Here is a 22,845-nt window from a genome sequence, read left to right as displayed (position 1 = left end):
AGTTTCAGAATCAGTTGTTGGGAATAAATCAGTACAAGTACTATTGAGGCAGGATGGGTAGTCAAGAAAGTGACTACAACAGTATACCACGTTGGCATACTGATAATGTCCTTGGGATGCAGCCTAGCCATGGCGAATGCGTGACAACTGCATATTGTCAACCCAGCAAGCCCCAGCATTTGCATCGTATTTCAACTCATTCAAGCAAAGCTCTCTCATGTAGAGAAATTCCCTTGTAGATAGCATGCACATTTTGATTTTACCTGTCCTTAAAGTGACCTTTTACTCATTACTACTATTATAAATAGTAAAAAACACACCATGGTTGAGATTTAAGATGCTAATGATATGTGACATATAAACAAGCATGTACAGCCACTGTGTATGTGCACCAAGAGGACCACCCAGAACATCCTTATGAATAATTATGTAAGATTCCCATAAACGGAGTGTTCCTAGTTCTAGTCTTTGCGTTTCATTCCTGTAAGCTGCCGCCCGCCCTGAATCCCTTCTCGCTCAGGGTGTACTGGGTATTCTGCATCTAACTTTTAAAATAGTCTTTCTCCTTTGCGATAAATTACTCTGTGCTTCATCTTCTTTGCAGTTTGTCTCGTTTAAATTTTTTGAAACTAAGACAAGAGCCGAGGACTCACAACAGCTATCAACACTATCATGCTTTGTTTTGTATTCTTTGTTATCAATATTTTCTTCTCTGATATGTCAGTATTCACATTTTAAACAGTCTAAACTGCTAAATTGAGACTTTAATCACAAAATGATTTGTCATAAAAGCACACATATTTTTCAAGTTCCAACTTTATTACACTTTTTATCCAAAAATTAAAAAAAATTTGACACATAGTCAATTACATTATCAATTTTAATATTTTATTTAATGATTTGAATTCAATTTCAAAATGATTTATATTCAAGTTTATTGTTGTATTCACTTTTGGCCAAATTTGGCTTTCCAAACTAAGGTAAAAAACTGAAGCATGTTTTCAAGTTTCATGAAACTTAAGCTTACTGGCATCAAATAAAACCTCATCTTTTATCAAGAATATTTGAATAGTTTTATGTCTGAGCAGTTAAACGTCAAGGACAGAACTCTGGGTGATATTGACTGCATATTTAAATTGATAAATTAGGAAATGATCATCAGAGCCTGAGAAGTGATGGATACAGCAACATACTACTTGAAAAAAGCATTAAGGGCCTGTTTGGCAAAAAGAAGGTTGCACAGAACCTGCACTATACTCCTCATGTAAAGTGTGCTCTCTAACTTTAGTCTTTATTATAAACTTTACGACCACCACATACTCACATACAAAGAATAAAAAAAACAAAACTTTTTTTCTGAAATTCACTGATTAACATTTTACTCTATTAAAACTGTTCCACATTGCTGTAAGAAGGCTGTCGAAGTGAACCGTCTTTCACCAGAAGGTCACCTGTGTGAATGTGAATAGACCGACACCGGCGAGGACCAGCTCAGCACAGTCACTTGAACTTTCACTCTGCTTTTCAGGGAGTGGAAATGCCTCCGAAGAGTAAAAATAAAATGTTTGAAAATTGCATTGCAAGAATTACAGCTTTTAAAATGTAAAATGCAAAACATAAGTACTGCACAACTAAATAGGATAGAAATGACAGAGTTGGCCACAAAGGACAGAAAAGCTGTGTTATAATAAAAAAAAGTATCGACCGTCAGCTAAGAATCTAAAATTATTTTGTTTTAGTTTGTATAAAAAATGTTTAAGCATTTGTAATTTTCAAAAAAATTTAAGTGCATTCTATTTCAGGATTTTCTAAAGAATTTAAATAGAATAGAGTAAAATTATACTTATCAAAAGGTAAACTTTTCTAGTAATAAAGCAGTTTGATTTTCACACCAAAAGAGTAAAATTTTTTTTTTTTTGAGGCGGAGTCTCGCTCTGTCGCCGGGACTGGAGTGCAGTGGCCGGATCTCAGCTCACTGCAAGCTCTGCCTCCCGGTTGACACCATTCTCCTGCCTCAGCCTCCCGAGTAGCTGGGACTACAGGCGCCCGCCACTTCGCCCGCTAGTTTTTGTATTTTTAGTAGAATGGGTTTCACCGTGTTAGCCAGGATGGTCTCGATCTCCTGACCTCGTGATCCGCCCGTCTCGGCCTCCCAAAGTGGGGATTACAGGCTTGAGCCACCGGGCCCGGCCCAAAAGAGTAAAATTTTACAAAATTTCACACCAAACAATTTAATCAGAAACCTCTTTCGCACAACTGGGAGAGATGACAGAAAGATGCCGCTTTCATGTTGGGTGAGAGATGAAACGATTACCAGGGGCTAGACAATTGTTGTTTCACTAATCAATGTTTATTTTTATTGCTATTTTGTCTCAAATTATGTTAATAATGAAGCAATAACCTTGATCCAAGAAATTTTTGGTATTTTTGAGATGGAGTCTCACTCTGTCACCCAGGCTGCAGTGCAGTGGCACAGTCTCAGCTCACTGCAAGCTCTGCCTCCTGGGTTCAAGTGATTCTCCTGCCTCAGCCTCCCTAGTAACTGGGACTACAGGCGCATGCTACCAGGCTTGGCTAATTTTTTGTATTTTTAGTGGACAAGATTCCACCATGTTAGCCAGGATGGTCTCAATCTCCTGACCTCGTGATCCTCCTGCCTCGGCCTCCCAAAGTGTTGGGATTACAGGCATGAGCCACCATGCCCAGCCCCCAAGAGCTTTTTAAAGAATTTGTTTTTAAAATTAGCCAAAATATTATCCAAAAGAAGGCAGAGAAACGAAGATATTTAACAGTTATAATTTGTATTTTAAATTAAAATACTTTTAGAAATAAAAAAGAAATAAAAAAGATATAAAAAGAAATGAAAGAGAAGGAAGGAAGTAGGTTACTCACAACAGCTAAGATAAGGAATCAACCTAAGTGTCCATCAACCGGTGAATGGATGAAGAAAATTTCGTGTATTTACACAATGGACTGCTATTCAGCCCTTAAAAATAAAGAAATCTTGTTATCTGCAACAATATTGATGAACCTGGAGAACATTAGACTAAGCAAAAAGAGCCAGCACAAAGAAAAAAGAAAACAAAAACATACCACATGATCTCATTTTTTTCTTTCTCAAAAAAGTTTCATTTTTTATTTAGCTAGAAAGCTAAATAAAATGAGTCAGAAAACTCTGCTTGTGCCTTCAACATTTTCATGATTTTCTACTCCTGGATAAGGAAAGCACGCTTGATCCTGTCACGAACACATTTAGCACACATGGAACCACCACAGGCCCTGCTGACATGTTTTTTTGTTTTAGACAATTTCATAAGAACTTTAGGTCTTACAGCACTAACCCCTCGAAGTCGGCCTGGGTACAGGCCACATGCAGATCTTGGTGCTTTCCCAACCTTCTTGGTATAAAGGTAAACAATTCTATTAGCAGGGGTTTGGGACAGCCTAGTTTTGTTAGAGGCTGTGTTGTAGGAAAGCCTATGTCAAACGCTGGACCATTCTGAGTGCCTGCAGACAACGTCCCCGAAGAGCCACATGATCTCATTTCTATGTAGACAAATTCTAACTCGGCTGGGTGTGGTGGCTCACCTGTAATCCCAGCACTTTGGGAGACTGAAGCAGGTGGATCGTCTGTGATCAGGATTTCGAGAACAGACTGGCCAACATGGTGAAACCCCATCTCTACTAAAAAAATACAAAAAGTAACCAGGGAAGGTGGCGGGCATCTGTAGTCCCAGCTACTTGGGAGGCTGAGGCAGGAGAATTGCTTGAACCCGGGAGGCAGAGGTTGCAGTGAGCCGAGATCGCGCTACTGCACTGCAGCCTGGGCGACAGAGTGAGACTCCGTCTCAAAAAAAAAAAAAAAAGAAAAGAAAAGTCTCGGTGGCTCACACCTGTAATCCCAACACTTTGGGAGGCCGGGCGGACGGATCACCTGAGGTCGGGAGTTTGAGATGAGCCTGAACAACATGGAGAAACCCCGTCTCTACTAAAATTACAAACTTAGCCAGGCGTGGTAGCGCATGACTGTAATTTCAGGTACTCGGGGGGCTGAGGCAGGAGAATCGCTTGAACCCGGGAGGCGGAGGTTGCGGTAAGCTGAGATCACTCCATTGTACTTCAGCCTGGGCCACAAGAGCGAAATTCTGTCTCAAAAAAAAAAAAAAAAAAAAAAGACTAGGGGTGGAGATATTGGTCAAAGGTAATGGGTCTTTCCTGTATCTCTTAATAAGTAAATTATTCTTTTCTCAGTTTTGATTCACCAGGGAATTGTATCATATCCTAAAGAATCAAAGCTGAATAAATAATACATTCATTAAAGCAATGCAAGTTGTATACTAAAATTTCAGAGGCTTAGAAAAATAAAAAAATTATTGTCACATAACCATTTTTTTTCTCATTAAGAGGACTTCTATATGATCTTTCAGGGATCATATCTTCTTTCTGCGTTCTTCTCTTTCTTCAGCCAATGGGATGAAAAAATACATGCAGAGAAGACGCATTTGGTTCTTATTCACACTTCACTTCCACTCACTACTAGTCAATGTGGATAGAGCTGAGAATAGCAGTTTCCTGGCAGGACAGCCACTTCTCAGCAATAAACAACACACTGAAAGAAAAGTACAAAAGCTAATGGATTTTAAGCAAAATAAGCATATGCATCAATAATAAAATGCTTGTGGTAAAATAAAGATGAATTTTTTTGATTTCTATTGAGTTCCGGTAATATTTGACCAAAAGCTAGCAAATACACAGCAAAAAAAGGAATATGATTTGAAATAAGAATATTGTGAATTAAGTTATCCTGTCAATAGAAGTAAAAATATTATGTCCTCATACTAATAATTTCATCTATAGTCTTACAACATCAAATGCTTTTTATTAAAAACTGTATTTAATATAAATATTCCAATTATATCACCTTTGTTCACGATTTCAATGCCTTCTCCACTTTATGCTCAAGGAGAGCACATGGTGCCACTGCTATGCTAATGATGATGATGAAGAGCACTTGTTTGGGTGGTACTCTCAGGCCAAACACTGTTATTTGGCTCAAAGTACTGGTTTTCTATTTTTCTCCACATTTATGAATAAAATAAAATTCTTAGCTAAAAAGACTCTATCTCATTGAAGTATGTTTTCTAAAATTTGGTTGACATTTAAGAGTTACTGATTTACCGGGGATATTGAAATTTTTATGAATCCAAATTGAGCACTATAAACAATCTTTTACTAAAAGCCTTTGTGAGGCAGAGTAAAAACATATATATATGTGTGTGTGTATATATGTATGTGCGTGTGTGTGTATATATATGTGCGTGTGTGTATATATGTGTGTGTGTATATATATGTGTGTGTGTGTGTGTGTATATATATATATATTTGAGACGGAGTCTTGCTCTGTTGCCAGGCTGGAGTTCTGTGGCACGATCTCGGCTCACTGCAACCTCTGCCTCCCAGGTTCAAGCGATTCTCCTGCCTCAGCCTCCCAAGTAACTGGGACTACAGGCATGCGCCACCATGCCCAGCTAATTTTTGTATTTTTAGTAGAGACGGGGTTTCACCTTGTTGTCTAGTATGGTCTCCATCTCTTGACATCGTGATCCGCCCACCTAGGACTCCCAAAGTGCTAAGATTACAGGTGTGAGCCACCACACCAGACCGATTCATAACATTTTTAAAATGTGAAAGAAATTTGTTAATCATATTCCCAGTAATAACTCTGAACACAGCATTCTCAGTTCCCAGTATTCACCCTGAGTCACTCAGGGTAAATTGGTATCTCTGCAAAGGGGCAGAAGGTGCTGAGTGGAGGGGCACCACATTGCCCATAAATGCTTTCCACATGCACCTATACGGATCTGGATTTAATTGGGCTGTCGTTTGCATGGCTAGATACTTACTGAATCTAGTCATACTATTTTTTGGCAGCTAATGACATCATTTTGTTACCTATTTTATACAATTATTTGCTTGGCTGAAAAATGCAACTTTTTTCAATTTACTCTAAATTGAAAGACTAGATTTGAAATCTTCAATCTTTTAATGTTAAAGAAAATTCGAGAAGAGCACTGTGTATATATGTAGAATGCATTTTTCTGCCTATCAAAATTATTTTTGTATTACCTGTGAAACCCGAAGAAGCCACTAAAGAATATGGCCTTTAAATCCTTTAGCCAGAATTTTAGATTTTAAATGGACAAGAACTTAATGATTAAACAAAGCTGAGATTGTCTTTGCTTCTTGTCAATAATCTAGCCATTTCAAAAAGCATGGCAATTATGCTAAGCCATTGAATTATGGCTTAGCATGGCAATTCAAAATATTCAAAAAGCATGGCAATTATGCTAAGCCACAATTTTATCAAGTGATTTTGATAAATTCTATCCCATTTCAAAATTTTTTCTAATTGTTACTTTTATCATGTTAATATAAGAGAAATTATCTGCATACTATTTATGCATTCAAGACATATTAATATTAAAGTGTTTAAAGTTTAATATTATATGACAGCATAGTAGAATCCTCTAAAATGAGAAGTTCATTATTAATAAATTCATTATGTTTTTGAGGTTTTTCAATTGTGAAAACAAATAAGATATGCTTTTTCATGATAAGCTCAATTCTAGGAAGTTACTCACTGTCTCCATGTTATTTCTGTAATGTGTAGTGTAACACTGGGCCACCAGAATGGTGCAGATACACTGATTTAATCAGAATAAGAATGAGTTCAGTTTTCTTGGCTGACTATTGCTATCCCAGAGGTTGATCATTCACTATGACTTAGTAACTGTTGCTCCATCATGCCAGTGAGCCCTTTCAGCCAGATTGCCCTTTTCCTGCCATTGATGTGCTCATGTTGTGATCTCTCTTTCTCTTAAGCTATCCCAGATGAGAAGTGATTATTTCTTACATGAAGGAGATCCCCGTTTTATCTCTGTCATGGGATCCTCCCTTCCTCCCTATTGGAAGCAACATGTGGGAGGCAGGAATGATGACAATATACAAACATGTTTCCTGCCATGTGGCCACCAAGAGCAGCTTACAATATGCTCCACCTAGAAGTCACTTATTTCCAGGCCAGCAGGGGTGTTTTTCTACGATGTGTCTTTCTTTTTAAAGCACCTCTGATTAAGTTTAGCCCAATCAGGATAATCTCCTTTTTGATGAACACAAAGTCAACACATCAGCAACCTAATTTCATGAGTGATTTTCCATCACAGTCACATTTTTTTTTACATGCCAAAGGAGAGGATTACACAGCAGGTGTGCAACAGATTGGGAATCCTGGCGACCATCTTAGAATTTTGCCTCCTCACCTGAATAGACTATTAAAATAGTCTTGTAGTTTCTTTTGTTATCTAAGTAAACAAAGATATCATTTACAAATAATAATTAACTACCTTCCTATTTTATTACAAACATTAATATATTTTTTCTGGCTTATTTCTTTTTCATGTACCATTTTATACATTTACACACATATGTAACAATGAAAATGTATTCAATTATTCAATGTGTCAATTTTTATTAAAAATGATTGTTAGGCTGGGCGCAGTGACTCACGCCTGTAATGCCAGCACTTTGGGAGGCCAAGGTGGATGGATCATCTGAGGTCAGGAGTTTGAGAACAGCCTGGCCAAAATGGGGAAACCCCATTTCTACTAAAAAATAGAAAAAATAGCCAGGCGTGGTGGTGGGCACCTGTAGTCCCATCTACTTGGGATGCTGAGGCAGGAGAATTGCTTGAACCTGGGAGTGGAGGTTGCAGTGAGCCAAGATCATGCCACTGCACTCCAGCCTGGGTGACAGACTGAGATTCCATCTCAAAAAAAAAAAAAAAGAAAAAAAAAAACCCAAAAAGTATAAATACAAAATGGAATACTATTCAGCCATAAAAGGGATAAATCCAGCCCTTTAAAACAATGTAGATAGATTTGGAAGAATTATGCTAGCTGAAATAATACTGACACAAAAAGGCAAATACTGCATGATCTCATTTATATGTAAAATCTAACAAATTCTAACTCAAAAAAGTAGAAAGTGGAATAATGTTTACCTGAGGCTGGGTGTGGTGGGAAGGAAATAGGAAGTTGTTGATCAAAGGGTACAAGGTTTTAAATAGAAAGGAAAAGGAGATTTCCAGATCTATTGCACAGCAGGATGACTACAGTAAACTATAAAGTACTATGTATTTCTTTTTTCTTTTTTCTTTTCTTTTTTTTTTTTTTGAGACAGAGTTTCGCTCTTGTTGCCCAGCCTGGAGTGCAATGGCACGATCTCGGCTCATGGTAACCTCCGCCTCCTGGGTTTAATTGATTCTTCTGCCGTAGCCTCCCGAGTAGCTGGAATTACAGGCATGCACCACCACGTCTGGCTAATTTTGTATTTTTAGTAGAGTCGGGGTTTCTCCATGTTGGTCAGGCTGAGTCTTGAACTCCCAACCTCAGGTGATCCGCCTGCCCCCTCGGCCTCTCAAAGTGCTGGGATTACAGGCATGAGCCACAGTGCCTGGCCAAGTACTGTATTTCAAAATAACTAAATTTCAAATGTACCACCACAAAAAATGGTAAGCAAGTTGATAGATATGTTATTAAACTTGACTTATATTATTATATTATATGCATATATTGAAACATCACATTGTACCCCATAAATTATACAACTCTGATTTGCCAATCAAAAACACTATTACTACTGGGTTTTTTTTAAATGAGAGAAACTTTAAGAAATTGCACCAGAGAAAAAAGTGTTCGTTCACCTTAAAATTTCAGAAAACATACACATTTTATTTCAAATGGCTTGTTCAGTTAGTGATGTAAGTAGTAAACTTTTAAAATTATGAATAGTCTGAACCAACAAAGTATGTTGATTTTTATTGTTCAAAATAATGTAATACCTTAAAACACAGACTGTAAACAACTGTTTGGAGTAACACCTCTCTAAATTTGTAAATAAATAATTTTTTTCACTTGTTAGAGAAAAAAAGTTATTTAAATATATATATGTAAAAAACATTTAGGTCAGGCACGATGGCTCACGTCTGTAATCCCAGCACTTTGGGAGGCCGAGGCGGGTGGATAGCCTGAGGTCAGGAGTTTGAGACCAGCCTGGCCAACATGGTGAAACCCTGTCTCTACTAAAAATACAAAAAATTAGCTGGGGGTGTTGGCGGGTGCCTGTAATCCCAGCTACTAGGGAGGCTGAAGCAGGAGAACTGCTTGAACCTGGAAGGTGGAGGTTGCAGTGTGCCGAGATCACGCCTCTGCACTCCAGCCTGGATGACAGAGTGAGACTCTGTCTCTAAATAAATAAATGAATAAATAAATTTAACCAAATAAACAAAAATCATGTTTATTATACAATGAAACAGTTTGCTTAATTATCTAATTATAAAACTGACACTCAGCATTTAAGTGATTGTATATCTAGTGTTACTAGTGTCCTAGACAGCAGTTTTCAATGAGACATTTTTTCATAATATTTATATCCATGCTGTATGTGAATATATGGGAGTTTGCCAAGGATAGTGTTAGAAACTTTCAACTACTGTTATAGCCCCAGACGGACAAATTAGAATCAATGTGGGTTACAAGCCAGTGGTATGGCCATCTTGTTTTCAGGCTTAACATTTGTCATGATCTACCAGAATCAACAAATAAGAGCTAATACATTTCCTGTACACTAGCTAGGTGCTGGGAATTTTCTGGCACCTTTATTTGCATAACCTTCTTTAATTTTACCAAAACCCTTGGATTTAGACACTGTTATCCTTACTGTACAGCTGAAGAGCCATGCACAGAGAGGCAAGAAACTGTGTTTAGGTCATACAACTGGTAAATGGCCGAACTGGGATGCAATCAGGAACAACCAAATACTGAGTTTCAATTTTAACCATTATGTTCAACCCCATTTCAACCAATGCTTGTTTTTATTCTTGACCTATATTTTGGCTCTAAATTTTTAAAAATTTAATAGAAATGCATAGGAATTTAAAAACCACTTCTTTTTACCCATAGATAGTATTTACAACTTGATTTTTGGCTTAAAGTATTCACTACTGGCTGGGCACAGTAGCTCACACCTGTAATCCCAGCATTTTGGGAGGCAGAGGCGGGCAGATCACTTGAGGTCAGGAGTTTGAGACCAGCCTGGTCAACATGGTAAAACCCCATCTACTAAAAATACAAAAAATTAGCCGGGCATAGTGGCGGGCACCTGTAATCCCAGCTACCCAGGAGGCTGAGGCAGAATTGCTTGAGCCCAGGAGGTGGAGATTGCAGTGAGCTGAGATCCCGCCACTGCACTCCAGCCTTGGAAACAAAGTGAGACTCCATCTCAAAAAAAAAAAAAAGAAAGAAACAAAGGGAAAAAAAGTACTCATTGCTAAGCTTAGCACACTTTGGTAAAGGGATACTAACAATGGTTTTCCTCTCATGATTTCTAGGAGCTACCAATTTCACTTTTGAAATATATTGAATTTTTATATTAAAAGCAAGAATGAGCCTATTATTATATAGAATATCTGTGGTATCCATGTACATTATTATATATTGAGTGGTCTACAGTGTCTGAAAGTTTCAGAAAGAGTATAGCTTTTTTTGATTGAATAATTTAAGAATATTAAGTCTTCACAGTGAATAGATTGAAATTACTGAATAGTCACTTATAATGTGGCATTAAATGTTATTTAATAAATACGTGAAGCTTTTAAAACTCATTTTAACAACTTATTTATATTGCTATTTCACTTTTATTAGAAATAAATATTAACATTTACATTACTTACAGGCCTATGAATTTTATTCAAATCTAAACATAGTGCTAATTTTAGGAGATCTGTATGATTAGTATTACAGAGAGCCTTTCCTTTATTTACACGTAGAAGATAAACAACTGCTTTCCAGGAAACACAAAGAAGCAAATTTGATTCACAATCAAGCGCTCTTAAAATATTAATACTATCATCTAGATGAAACTTTTAGATATCTGCATTTTCCGGTTGTTTAACATATAACAATTCAGAAACTAGTTTTTATGAACTATAATTAACTAAAAATATAAAGTTATCAATTTTTTTCAGTTTTGAAATACTGCCATTATTCCAGTTGACGTAACATTAAATTTCAGAAGCTGTGGCTGTTGAAACTAGAAAGTCATGGTTGACTCTGCTTTACTTGCTGTCTTCTTATTTCACACAAACACAGCAGCCCAAAGATCAGAAATGTTACACATTTACTGTAAACACAGCAGTAGCTTTCTAGGGAGAACATATATGTGTGAGCATGTTAACTTGAAATTCACGGCATCTTTTGTTGAAGTATAGATTTCCATATGAAAAACAATGGGCTGGGCGCAGGGGCTCATGCCTGTAATCCCAGCACTTTGGGAGGCCAAGGCGATGGATCACCTGACGTCAGGAGTTCGAGACCAGCCTGAGCAACATGGTGAAACACTGTCTCTACTAAAAATACAAAAATTAGCTGGGTGTGGTGGCGAGCACCTGTAATCCTAGCCACGTGGGAGGCTGATGCAGGAGAATCACTTGAACCCAGGAGGCGGAGGCTGCAGTGAGCCAAGATCATGTCATTGCACTCCAGCCTGGGCAACAAGAGCGAAATCCCATCTCAAAACAAGAAAAAAGAAAAAGAATGCAGCACATATAGAATCAAAAAAATTCTAAAAATTCCTTCTGACCCATTATTTTTTCCTGAGAATGATTGTGATGGAATGGTTGCAGCAGTGTGCTTTTAACTAGCAATCTCTGTTTCATCATTCTTTGGCTATGGTCATAAGACTTCTGTGCTTTTTTTTTTAAGAAAAATATTTTCTTTCGTTAACTTAGTAATTTAGCATGATCTTCACAGCCTCAAATTTTCAAAAATGGTTCATTCTTTTTTAAAAAAAGAAAAGTGATTAAATCACCTATCTCAAAAGAGTAACAAATTAAATATAGTCTAGTGTATAGTTAATACATTAAAAATACAGATGTAGAGTCTTTTTTTTGTTGTTATACTTTAAGTTCTAGGGTACATATGCACAATGTGCAGATTTGTTACATACATATACACGTGCCATGTTGGTGTGCTGCACCCGTTAACTCATCATTTATATTAGGTATATCTCCTAATGTTATCCCTCCCCCCTACCCCCACCTCACGACAGGCCTCAGTGTGTGATGTTCCCCACTCTGTGTCCAAGTGTTCTCATTGTTCAATTCCCACCTGTGAGTGAGAACATGCAGTGTTTGGTTTTCTGTCCCTGCGATAGTTTGCTCAGAATGATGGTTTCTGGCTTAATCCATGTCCCTACAAAGGACATGAACTCATCCTTTTTTATGGCTGCATAATATTCTATGGTGTATATTTGCCACATTTTCTTAATCCAGTCTATCATTGATGGACATTTGGGTTGGCTCCAAGTCTTTGCTATTGTGAATAGTGCCGCAATAAACATACATGTGCATGTGTCTTTACAGCAGCATGATTTATAATCCTTTGGGTATATACCCAGTAATGGGATGGCTGGGTCAAATGGTATTTCTAGTTCTCGATCCTTGAGGAATTGCCACAGTCTTCCACAATGGTTGAACTAGTTTACAGTTCCACCAACAGTGTAAAAGCGTCCCTATTTCTCCATATCCTCTGCAGCACCTGTTGTTTCCTGACTTTTTAATGGTTGCGATTCTAACTGGTGTGAGACGGTGTCTCATTGTGGTTTTGATTTGCATTTCCCTGATGGCCAGTGATGATGAGCATTTTTTCATGTGTCTGTTGGCTGCATAAATGTCTTCTTTTGAGAAGTGTCTGTTCATATCTCTTGCCCACTTTTTGATGGGGTTGATTTTTTCTTGTAAATTTGTTTAAGTTCTTTGTAGACTCTGGATATTAGCTCTTTGTCAGATGGGTAGATTGTAAAACTTTTCTCCCATTCTGTAGGTTGCCTGTTCACTCTGATGGTAGCTTCTTTTGCTGTGCAGAAGCTCTTTAGTTTAATTAGATCCCACTTGCCAATTTTGGCTTTTGTTGCCATTACTTTTGGTGTTTTAGTCATGAAGTCTTTGCCCATGCCTATATCTGAATGGTATTGCCTAGGTTTTTTTTCTAGGTTTTTATGGTTTTAGGTCTAACATTTAAGTATATAATCCATCTTGAATTAATTTTTGTATAAGGTGTAAGGAAAGGATTCAGTTTCAGCTTTCTACATATGGCTAGCCAGTTTTCCCAGCACCATTACTAAATAGGGAATCCTTTCCCCATTTCTTGTTTTTGTCAGGTTTGTCAAACATCAGATGGTTGTAGATGTGTGGTGTTATTTCTGAGGGCTCTGTTCTGTTCCATTGGTCTATATCTCTGTTTTGGTTACTGTAGACTTGTAGTATAGTTTGAAGTCAGGTAGTGTGATACCTCCAGCTTTGTTCTTTTGGCTTAGGATTGTCTTGGCAATGCGGGCTCTTTTTTGGTTCCATATGAACTTTAGTTTTTTTTTCCAATTCTGTGAAGAAAGTCATTGGTAGCTTGATGGGGATGGCATTGAATCTATAAATTACCTTGGGCAGTATGGCCATTTTCACGATATTGATTCTTCCTATCCATGAGCATGGAATGTTCTTCCATTTGTTCGTGTCCTCTTTTATTTCGTTAAGCAGTGGTTTGTAGTTCTCCTTGAAGAGGTCCTTCACATCCCTTGTAAGTTGGATTCCTAGGTATTTTATTCTCTTTGAAGCAATTGTGAATGGGAATTCACTCATGATTTTGCTGTTTGTCTGTTACTGGTGTATAGGAATGCTTGATTTCTGCATATTGATTTTGTATCCTGAGATTTTGCTGAAGTTGCTTATCAGTTTAAGGAGATTTGGGGCTGAGACAATGGGGTTTTCTAGATATACAATCATGTCATCTGCAAACAGGGACAATTTGACTCCCTCTTTTCTTAACTGAATACTCTTTATTTCTTTCTCCTGCCTGATTGCCCTGGCCAGAACTTCCAACACCATGTTGAATAGGAGTGGTGAGAGAGGGCATCCCTGTCTTGTGCCAGTTTTCAAAGGGAATGCTTCCAGTTTTTGCCCATTCAGTATGATATTGGCTGTGGGTTTGTCATAAACAGTTCTTATTACTTTGATACATCCCATCAATACCTAGTTTACTAAGAGGTTTTAGCGCCCTTTCCGGCAGTGATGACCTACCCACACGAGAACATGGCTCTCACAAAGGATCTCCTTCATCTCTCTCCAGAAGAGGAGAAGAGGAAACACAAGAAGAAATGCCTGGTGCAGAACCCCAATTCCTACTTTATGGATGTGAAATCCCCAGGATGCTATAAAATCACCACGGTCTTTAGCCATGCACAAACAGTAGTTTTGTGTGTTGGCTACTCCACTGTCCTCTGCCAGCCTACAGGAGGAAAAGCAAGGCTTACAGAAGGATGTTCCTTTAGGAGGAAGCAGCACTAAAAGCACTCTGAATCAAGATGAGTGGGAAACCATCTCAATAAACATATTTTGGATTTAAAAAAAAAGAGTTTTTAGCATAAAGGGCTGTTGAATTTTGTTGAAGGCTTTTTCTGCATCTATTGAGATAATCATGTGGTTTTTGTCTTTGGTTCTGTTTATTATGATGGATTACGTTTATTGATTTGCATATGTTGAACCACCCTTGCATACCAGGGATGAAGCCCACTTGATCATGATGGATAAGCTTTCTGATATGCTGCTGGATTCGGTTTGCCAGTATTTTACTGAGGATTTTTGCATCGATGTTCATCAGGGATATTGGTCTAAAATTCTCTTTTTTTGCTGTGTCTCTGCCAGGCTTTGGTATCAGGATGATGCTGGCCTGATAAAATGAGTTAGGGAGGATTCCTTCTTTTTCTATTGATTGGAATAGTTTCAGAAGGAATGGTACCAGCTCCTCTTTATACCTCTGGTAGAATTCAGCTATGAATCTCATCTGGTCTTGGACTTTTTTTGGTTGGTTGGCTATTAATTATTGCCTCAATTTCAGGGCCAGTTCTTGGTCTATTCAGGGATTCAACTTCTTCCTGGTTTAGTCTTGGGAGGGTGTATGTGTCCAGGAATTTAACCATTTCTTCTAGATTTTCTTTTTTTTTTTTGAGGCGGAGTCTCGCTCTGTCACCCGGACTGGAGTGCAGTGGCTGGATCTCAGCTCACTGCAAGCTCCGCCTCCTGGGTTTACGCCATTCTCCTGCCTCAGCCTCCCGAGTAGCTGGGACTACAGGCGCCTGCCACCTCACCCGGCTAGTTTTTGTATTTTTAGTAGAGACGGAGTTTCACCGTGTTAGCCAGGATGGTCTCGATCTCCTGACCTCGTGATCCGCCCGTCTCGGCCTCCCAAAGTGCTGGGATTACAGGCTTGAGCCACCGCGCCTGGCCTAGATTTTCTAGTTTATTTGTGTAGAGGTGTTTATAGTATTCTCTGATGGTACTCTGTATCTCTGTATTTCTGTGGAATCAGTGGTGACATCCCCTTTATCTTTTTTTTTTTTTTTTTACTGTGTCTATTTGATTCTTCTCTCTTATTGTTCTTACTAGCAGTCTATCAATTTTGTTGATCTTTTCAAAAAACCAGCTCCTGGATTCACTGATTTTTTTGAAGGGTTTTTTGTGTCTCTACCTCCTTCAGTTCTGCTCTGATCTTAGTTATTTCTTGCCTTCTGCTAGCTTTTGAATGTGTTTGCTCTTGCTTCTCTAGTTCTTTTAACTGTGATGTTAGGGTGTCAATTTTAGATCATTCCAGCTTTCTCTTGTGGGCATTTAGTGCTATAAATTTACCTGTACACACTGCTTTAAATGGGTCCCAGAGATTCTGGTATGTTGTGTCTTTGTTCTCATTGGTTTCAAAGAACATCCTTATTTCTGCCTTCATTTCATTATGTACCCAGTAGTCATTCAGGAGCAGGTTGTTCAGTTTCCATGTAGTTGAGCGGTTTTGAGTGAGTTTCTTAATCCTGAGTTCTAGTTTGATTGTGCTGTGGTCTGAGACAGTTTGTTATAATTTCTGTTCTTTTACATTTGCTGAAGAGTGCTTCACTTCCAACAACGTGGTTAATTTTGGAATAAGTGTGATGTGATGCTGAGAAGAACATATATTCTGTTGATTTGGGGTGGATAGTTCTGTAGATGTCTATTAGGTCCGCTTGGTGCAGAGCTGAGTTCAAGTCCTGGATATCCTTGTTAACTTTCTGTCTTGTTGATCTAATGTTGACAGTCAGGTGTTAAAGTCTCCCCTAATTATTGTGTGGGAGTCTAAGTCTCTTTGTAGGTCTCTAAGGACTTCCTTTATGAATGTGGGTGCTCCTATATTGGGTGCATATATATTTAGGATAGTTAGCTCTCTTTGTTGAACTGATCCCTTTACCATTATGTAATGGCCTTCTCTATTTTGATCTTTGTTGGTTTAAAGTCTGTTTTATCAGAGACTAGGATTGCAACCCCTGGTCTTTTGTTTTCCATTTGCTTGGTAGATCTTCCTCCATCCCTTTATTTTGAGCCTATGTGTGTCTGCACATGAGATGGGTCTCCTGCATACAGCACACTGATGGGTCTTGACTTTATTCAATTTGCTTGTCTGTGTCTTTTAATTGGGGGCATTTAGCCCATTTACTTTTAAGGTTAATATTGTTGTGTGAATTGATCCTGTCTTTATGATGTTAGCTGGTTATTTTGCTCGTTAGTTGATGCAGTTTCTTCCTAGCATCGATGGTCTTTACAATTTGGCATGTTTTTGCAGTGGCTGATACTGGTTGTTCCTTTCCATGTTTAGTGCTTCCTTCAAGAACTCTTGTAAGGCAGGCCTGGTGGTGACAAAATCTCTCAGCATTTGTTTCTCTGTAAAGGATTTTATTTCTCCTTCACTTACGAAGCTTAGTTTGGCTGGATATGAAATTCTGGGTTGAAAATTCTTTCAAGAGTGTTAAAAAAAAAAAAAAAAGAATGTTGAATATCGGCCCCCATTCTCTTCTGGTTTGTAGAGTTTCTGCCGAGAGATCCACTGTTAGTCTGATGGGCTTCCCTTTGTGGGTAACCTGACCTTTCTCTCTGGCTGTCCTTAACATTTTTTTCCTTCATTTCAACTTTGGTGAATCTGACAATTATGTGTCTTGGAGTTGCTCTTCTCGAGGAGTATCTTTGTGGTGTTCTCTGTATTTCCTGAATTTGAATATTTGCCTGCCTTGCTACGTTGGGGAAGTTCTCCTGGATAATACCCTGAAGAGTGTTTTCCAACTTAGTTCCATTCTCCCTGTCACTTTCAGGTACACCAATCAGTCGTAGATTTGGTCTTTTCACATAGTCCCATATTTCTTGGAGGCTTTGTTCATTTCTTTTCACTCTTTTTTCTCTAACCTTCTCTTCTCATTTCATGTCATTCATTTGATCTTTGATCACTGATACTTTCTTCCACTTGATCAACCTGCTACTGCAGGTTGTGCATGCCACGGTTTTCAGCTCCATCAGGTCATTTAAGGCCTTCTTTACGCTGTTTATTCTAGGTAGCCATTCGTCTAATCTTTTTTCAACGTTTTCAGCTTCTTTGTGATGGGTTCAAACATTCTCCTTTAGCTCGGAGAAGTTTGTTATTACCGATCATCTGAAGCCTTCTTCTCTCAACTCGTCAAAGTCATTCTCTGTCCAGCTTTGTTCCATTGCTGGCAAGGAGCTGCGTTCCTTTGGAGGAGAAGACGTGCTCTGATTTTTAGAATTTTTAGCTTTTCTGCTCTGGTTTCTCACCATCTTTGTGGTTTTATCTACCTTTGGTCTTTGATGATGGTGACGTACAGTTGGGGTTTTGGTCCACTCCAGACCCTGTTTGCCTGGGTATCACCAGCGGAGGCTGCAGAACAGCAAATATTGCAGAACAGCAAATGTTGCTGCCTGATCCTTCCTCAGGAAGCTTTGTCTCAGAGGGGCACCCGGCCATATGAGGTGTCAGTCGGCCCCTACTGGGAGGTGTCTCCCAGTTAGGCTTCCTAAGGGTCAGGGACCCACTTGAGGAGGCAGTCTATCCATTCTCAAATCTCAAACTCCATGCTGGGAGATCCAGTACTCTCTTCAAAGCTGTCAGAAAGGGACGTTTAAGTCTGCAGAAGTTTCTGCTGCCTTTTGTTCCACTATGCCTTGCCCCCAGAGGTGGGAGTCTACAGATGCAGGTGGGCCTCCTTGAGCTGCGGTGGGCTCCACCAAGTTTGAGCTTCCCAGCCACTTTGTTTACTTACTCAAGCCTGGGCAATGGTGGACGCCCCTTCCCCAGCCTTGCTGCAGCCTTGCAGTTCTATCTCAGACTGCTGTGCTAGCAGTGAGCGAGGCTCCATGGGCGTACAACCCTCTGAGCCAGGTGTGGGATATAATCTCCTGGTGTGCCGTTTGCTAAGACCATTGCCAAAGTGCAGTATTAGCATGGGAGTGTCCCGATTTTCCAGGTACCATCTGTCACAGCTTCCCTTGGCTAGGAAAGGGAATTCCCTGACCCCTTGCGCTTCCCAGGTAAGATGATGCCCCACTCTGCTTCCACTCTCACTCCGTGGGCTGTGCCCACTGTCCGACAAGCCCCAATGAGATGAACCCGATATCTCAGTTGGAAATGCAGAAATCACCCATCTTCTGTGTCACTCACACTGGGAGCTGTAGACTGCAGCTGTTCCTATTGGGCCATCTTGGAACCTCCCTTAAATCCAGAGTCATTTATTTTAACTGCACACTTGGGAATAAAACACATCTTGGGCTATAGGCCAAGAACTTTCAGAGAAGATAACTTACAAATTGCGGGGAGACGGGCGGATCACGAGGTCAGGAGATCGAGACCATCCTGGCTAACACAGTGAAACCCGTCTCTACTAAAAATACAAAAAAAAAACTAGCCGGGCGAGGTGGCGGGCGCCTGTAGTCCCAGCTACTCGGGAGGCTGAGGCAGGAGAATGGCATAAACCCGGGAGGTGGAGCTTGCAGTGAGCTGAGATCCGGCCACTGCACTCCAGTCCGGGCGACAGAGCGAGACTCCGCCTCAAAAAAAAAAAAAAAAAAATTGTGGGGAGACATGGTATAGAAACATTTACCCCTATGCCTTAAGGAGTAATTCTGTCTTTCACTGCTAATTCCAACTATTAATTTGGAACTACAGAAATATAACATGTCATTATACCACAAAACATCTTGTTATTTCTATTTTAGATTCAGGGAATACACATGCAGATTGGTAGCATAGGTATACTACATGGTGTTGGAAGTTTGGACACTTAACTATCCCATTGCCCAAGCAGTGTACACTACACTTGATAGGTAGTTTTTCAATGCTTGTCTCCCTTTCTTCTTCCATCTTTTTAGAATTCCCAGTGTTTACTGTTTGCATCTTTGCTTCCATGTGCACCCAATGTTTACCTTCCACATATAAGTGAGAACATGTGTTATTTGTTTTACTGATCTCTGTTAAGTTGCTTACATTAATGGCCTTCTGCTGCATTCATGTTGACATAAAGGACATTACTTCATTATTTTCTGTGACTGCATAGTATTGCAGGCTGTATAAGTACCTCATTTTTCCTTATCCAATCTAAGATTTATAGGCACCCATTTCTCCTGAAGTCAGAATGAAGTTGAAACAGATACCTGTTTTTCCACAGGTAAAAATACCTGTTAGTCCTCCTAGGATTTGTGTACCTTGAAGACTCACAGATAAGTCTTTAATCTATCTTGACTTATATTTTCTATATGGAAAGAGGTAGGAGTCCACTTCTTTCTGCATATGACTAACCAGTTTCCCTAGTACCATTTATTATTATTATTACTTTTGAGACAAAGTCTCACTCTGTCACCCAGGCTGGAGTGCAGTGGCGCCATCTTGGCTCACCGCAACCTCCACCTCCCAAGTAGCTGGGAGTACAGGTGCCTGTCACCACGCCTGGCTAATTTTTGTATTTTAGTAGACGGGGTAACACCATGTTGGCCAGGCTGGTCTTCAACTCCTGACTTTGTGATCCGCCAGCCTCAGCCTCCCAAAGTGTTAGGATTACAGGCATAAGCCACTGTGTCTAACCCCCATTTATTAAATAGGGAGTTATTTTCCCTTTGTTAATTTCTGTGGGCTTTGTGAAAATTAACTTGGTTGTAAAAGTGTAGCTTTATTTCAGGGCTTTCTCTTCTTCTCCATTGATCTGTATGTATATTTTCACATCAGAATCATATACTGGTTACTGCAGCTTGTAGTACAATTTTAAACCAGGTAATACGAGGTCTCTGTTTTTTTGTTTGTTTGTTTGTTTTCCCTAAAGTTGCCTTGGCTATTTGGGCTCTTTTATTGTTACAAACTAGTTTTCTTTGCTGGGTCCAGTGGCTCATGCCTGTAATCCTAGCACTTTGGGAGGCCGAGGCTGGCGTATCATGAGGAGTTCGAGACCAGCCTGGCCAACATGGTGAAACTCCATCTCCACAAAAATACAAAAATTAGCCAGGCATGATGGCAGGTGCCTACAATCCCAGCTACTCCAGAGGCCGAGGCAGAAGAATTGCTTGAAACTGGAAGATGTAGGTTGCAGTAAGGCCAGATTGTGCCGCTGTACTCCAGACTGGGTGACAGAGTGAGACTCCATCTTTTTTTTTTTTTTTTTTTGAGAGGGAGTCTCGCTCTGTCGCCCAGGCTGGAGTGCAGTGGCCGGATCTCAGCTCACTGCAAGCTCCGCCTCCCAGGTTTACGCCATTCTCCTGCCTCAGCCTCCCGAGTAGCTGGGACTACAGGCGCCCGCCACCTCGCCCGGCTAGTTTTTTTGTATTTTTTTTAGTAGAGACGGGGTTTCACCATGTTAGCCAGGATGGTCTCGATCTCCTGACCTCGTGATCCGCCCGTCTCGGCCTCCCAAAGTGCTGGGATTACAAGCTTGAGCCACCGCGCCCGGCCGAGACTCCATCTTAAAAAACAATAATAATAATTTAATATGGTTCACTTACCATAAACTCTTAATATTCTAATTTCTATATTTTCTAGCAAATTTTATAGTTGTCACATTTTGGGTAAGAATCTAGTAAGACTTTCTTTTTCAAACAATATTTTTTCTTTTTACAAAGACAGCAGCTCCATGCGAACTGATTTAATCCTTGCGCCTGTGGACATGTATGCCATTTATCTTAATTAACTGATCTGAAAGTTACATTGATAAGCAAACTCTCCAGTTAAAACCAATTTTTCAGTGCATTAAAAAATATCAAAGTTCTCATCAAAACCCACAAAATACCATGTGAAATGACATGGCGTGAAGAAAACTGGGAGGACTGTAGCCATAATACAGAAAAAGGAGAAGGGCTATGATGCATACATGGGTGGAATACACATAAAAAGACAAACAAAGCTTAAGATAATTAGAAAATAAATGAAGCACAATTTCTTTTTAAATTCAGCAAAATTCAGCTTTGCAGCCTGAAAAAAATGTCCTCTCCACATGAAGAATCAATGTTATTTGTTTGCCTATGATATTTTCTACCTGACTTGAAGTTGCAAGTTTCACATGAATATTTATGCCTTATTATGGAGTATCTGTTACACAGCAAGCACTGTCATGTTTGTTTGCTACATTTATGTATAAAAACATTCTCATGACTTATGAAGCTTCCCTAGTACTTACCTGAACAAATTGCCCAATCAATGAATTTACTTATATCCATCATAAAAAGTGAAAAAAAATAACATAAGTAGGCTTATATAGGGTCCTCCAATTAAAAGAACAAAATGGAAAGTTCCAACTAAATAAAATATAATTTAATGCACTAATTTTAGAATTACAGGTAAAAATTGTTTTGTGTACATGACCAAATTTTATTTTATTTTGAGATGGAGTCTTGCTCTGTCACCCAGGCTGGAGTCGCCCAGGCTGGAGTGCAGTGGCACAATCTTGCCAACATAATTATGTTACCTATGGCATATTCTGATAGAGGCATATAATAATTACATTAGGGCAAATGAGGTATCCATCACCTTTAGAATTTGTTTTTTGTATTATGAACAGTTCAACTGTACAGCTTTAGTTATTTTAAAATATACAATAACGATCGTATATTTTAAAATATACAATATTTTATATTTTTTATAATTTTATGTTTTTATAATAGTTATTTTTATAATAAAAATTATATACGTGTATAAAATTTACACATTTCTGAGTCCTGGATAAATACTTAAAAATAATTTCTTGTATGTTTTTCTTTGAATATATGACCTCTCTGCTTGCAAATGCATAGACTTTTTGTTTTGATTTACAGAGTTAAGTATACACAGCTATTAGTCTAAATATAAACCTTAGGTGTAAGAAGATTATGGAGTAAGTGCGTTTGAGTATGAATTTGTAGCTATTTTCAGAATAATCAATATTGGAACAAGACAAATCATTTTAATAAGGTGTCTTTTTTTTTTTTTTTGAGACAGAGTCTCGCTCTATTGCCTAGGCTGGAGTGCAGTGGCATGATCTCAGCTCACTGCAACCTCTGCCCCCTGGGATCAAGGGATTCTCCTGCCTCAGCCTCCCGAGTAGCTGGGATTACAGGCATGCACCACCACGCCTGGCTAATTTTGTATGTTTAGTAGAGATTGGGATTCTCCATGTTGGTCAGGCTGGTCTTGAACTCCCGACCTTAGGTGTTCCACTCACCTTGGCCTCCCAAAGTGCTGGGATTACAGGCGTGAGCCACCGTGCCTGGCCTTGTTACCACCTTTTACCTACACCCTTGAGTAAGGTGGACTAGGTTAAAGTAAGTGGAATAATGTGACTTGATTGAATGCACAATATTTTAACTGTTAAAAATGCTGAATTAAGAAATTAAGTTCAGACATAATCTAAAATTTTTAC

General features: G+C 39.0%; 1 protein-coding gene and 1 pseudogene across 1 annotated transcript; one reads left to right on the top strand and one right to left on the bottom strand.

The window, feature by feature from the left end:
• Positions 1-2,770: 2,770 nt before the first annotated feature.
• On the bottom strand, positions 2,771-3,771 carry LOC117093739 (annotated as a pseudogene).
• Positions 3,772-14,183: 10,412 nt separating this feature from the next.
• Positions 14,184-14,520, top strand: LOC117093749 (40S ribosomal protein S27-like). The gene has a single exon (XM_033229264.1). It carries the CDS (start codon positions 14,201-14,203, stop codon positions 14,453-14,455), a length of 255 nt encoding a protein of 84 aa, XP_033085155.1. The 5' UTR covers positions 14,184-14,200; the 3' UTR covers positions 14,456-14,520.
• The last annotated feature ends 8,325 nt before the right edge of the window (positions 14,521-22,845 follow it).

The sequence above is a fragment of the Trachypithecus francoisi genome, unplaced genomic scaffold (assembly GCF_009764315.1).
Source record: "Trachypithecus francoisi isolate TF-2019V2 unplaced genomic scaffold, Tfra_2.0 Lachesis_group12, whole genome shotgun sequence".
NCBI classification, from domain to species: domain Eukaryota; kingdom Metazoa; phylum Chordata; class Mammalia; order Primates; family Cercopithecidae; genus Trachypithecus; species Trachypithecus francoisi.
The sequence above is the reverse complement of the archived record's forward strand: the minus strand, read 5'-3'. Positions and strand labels throughout refer to the sequence as shown.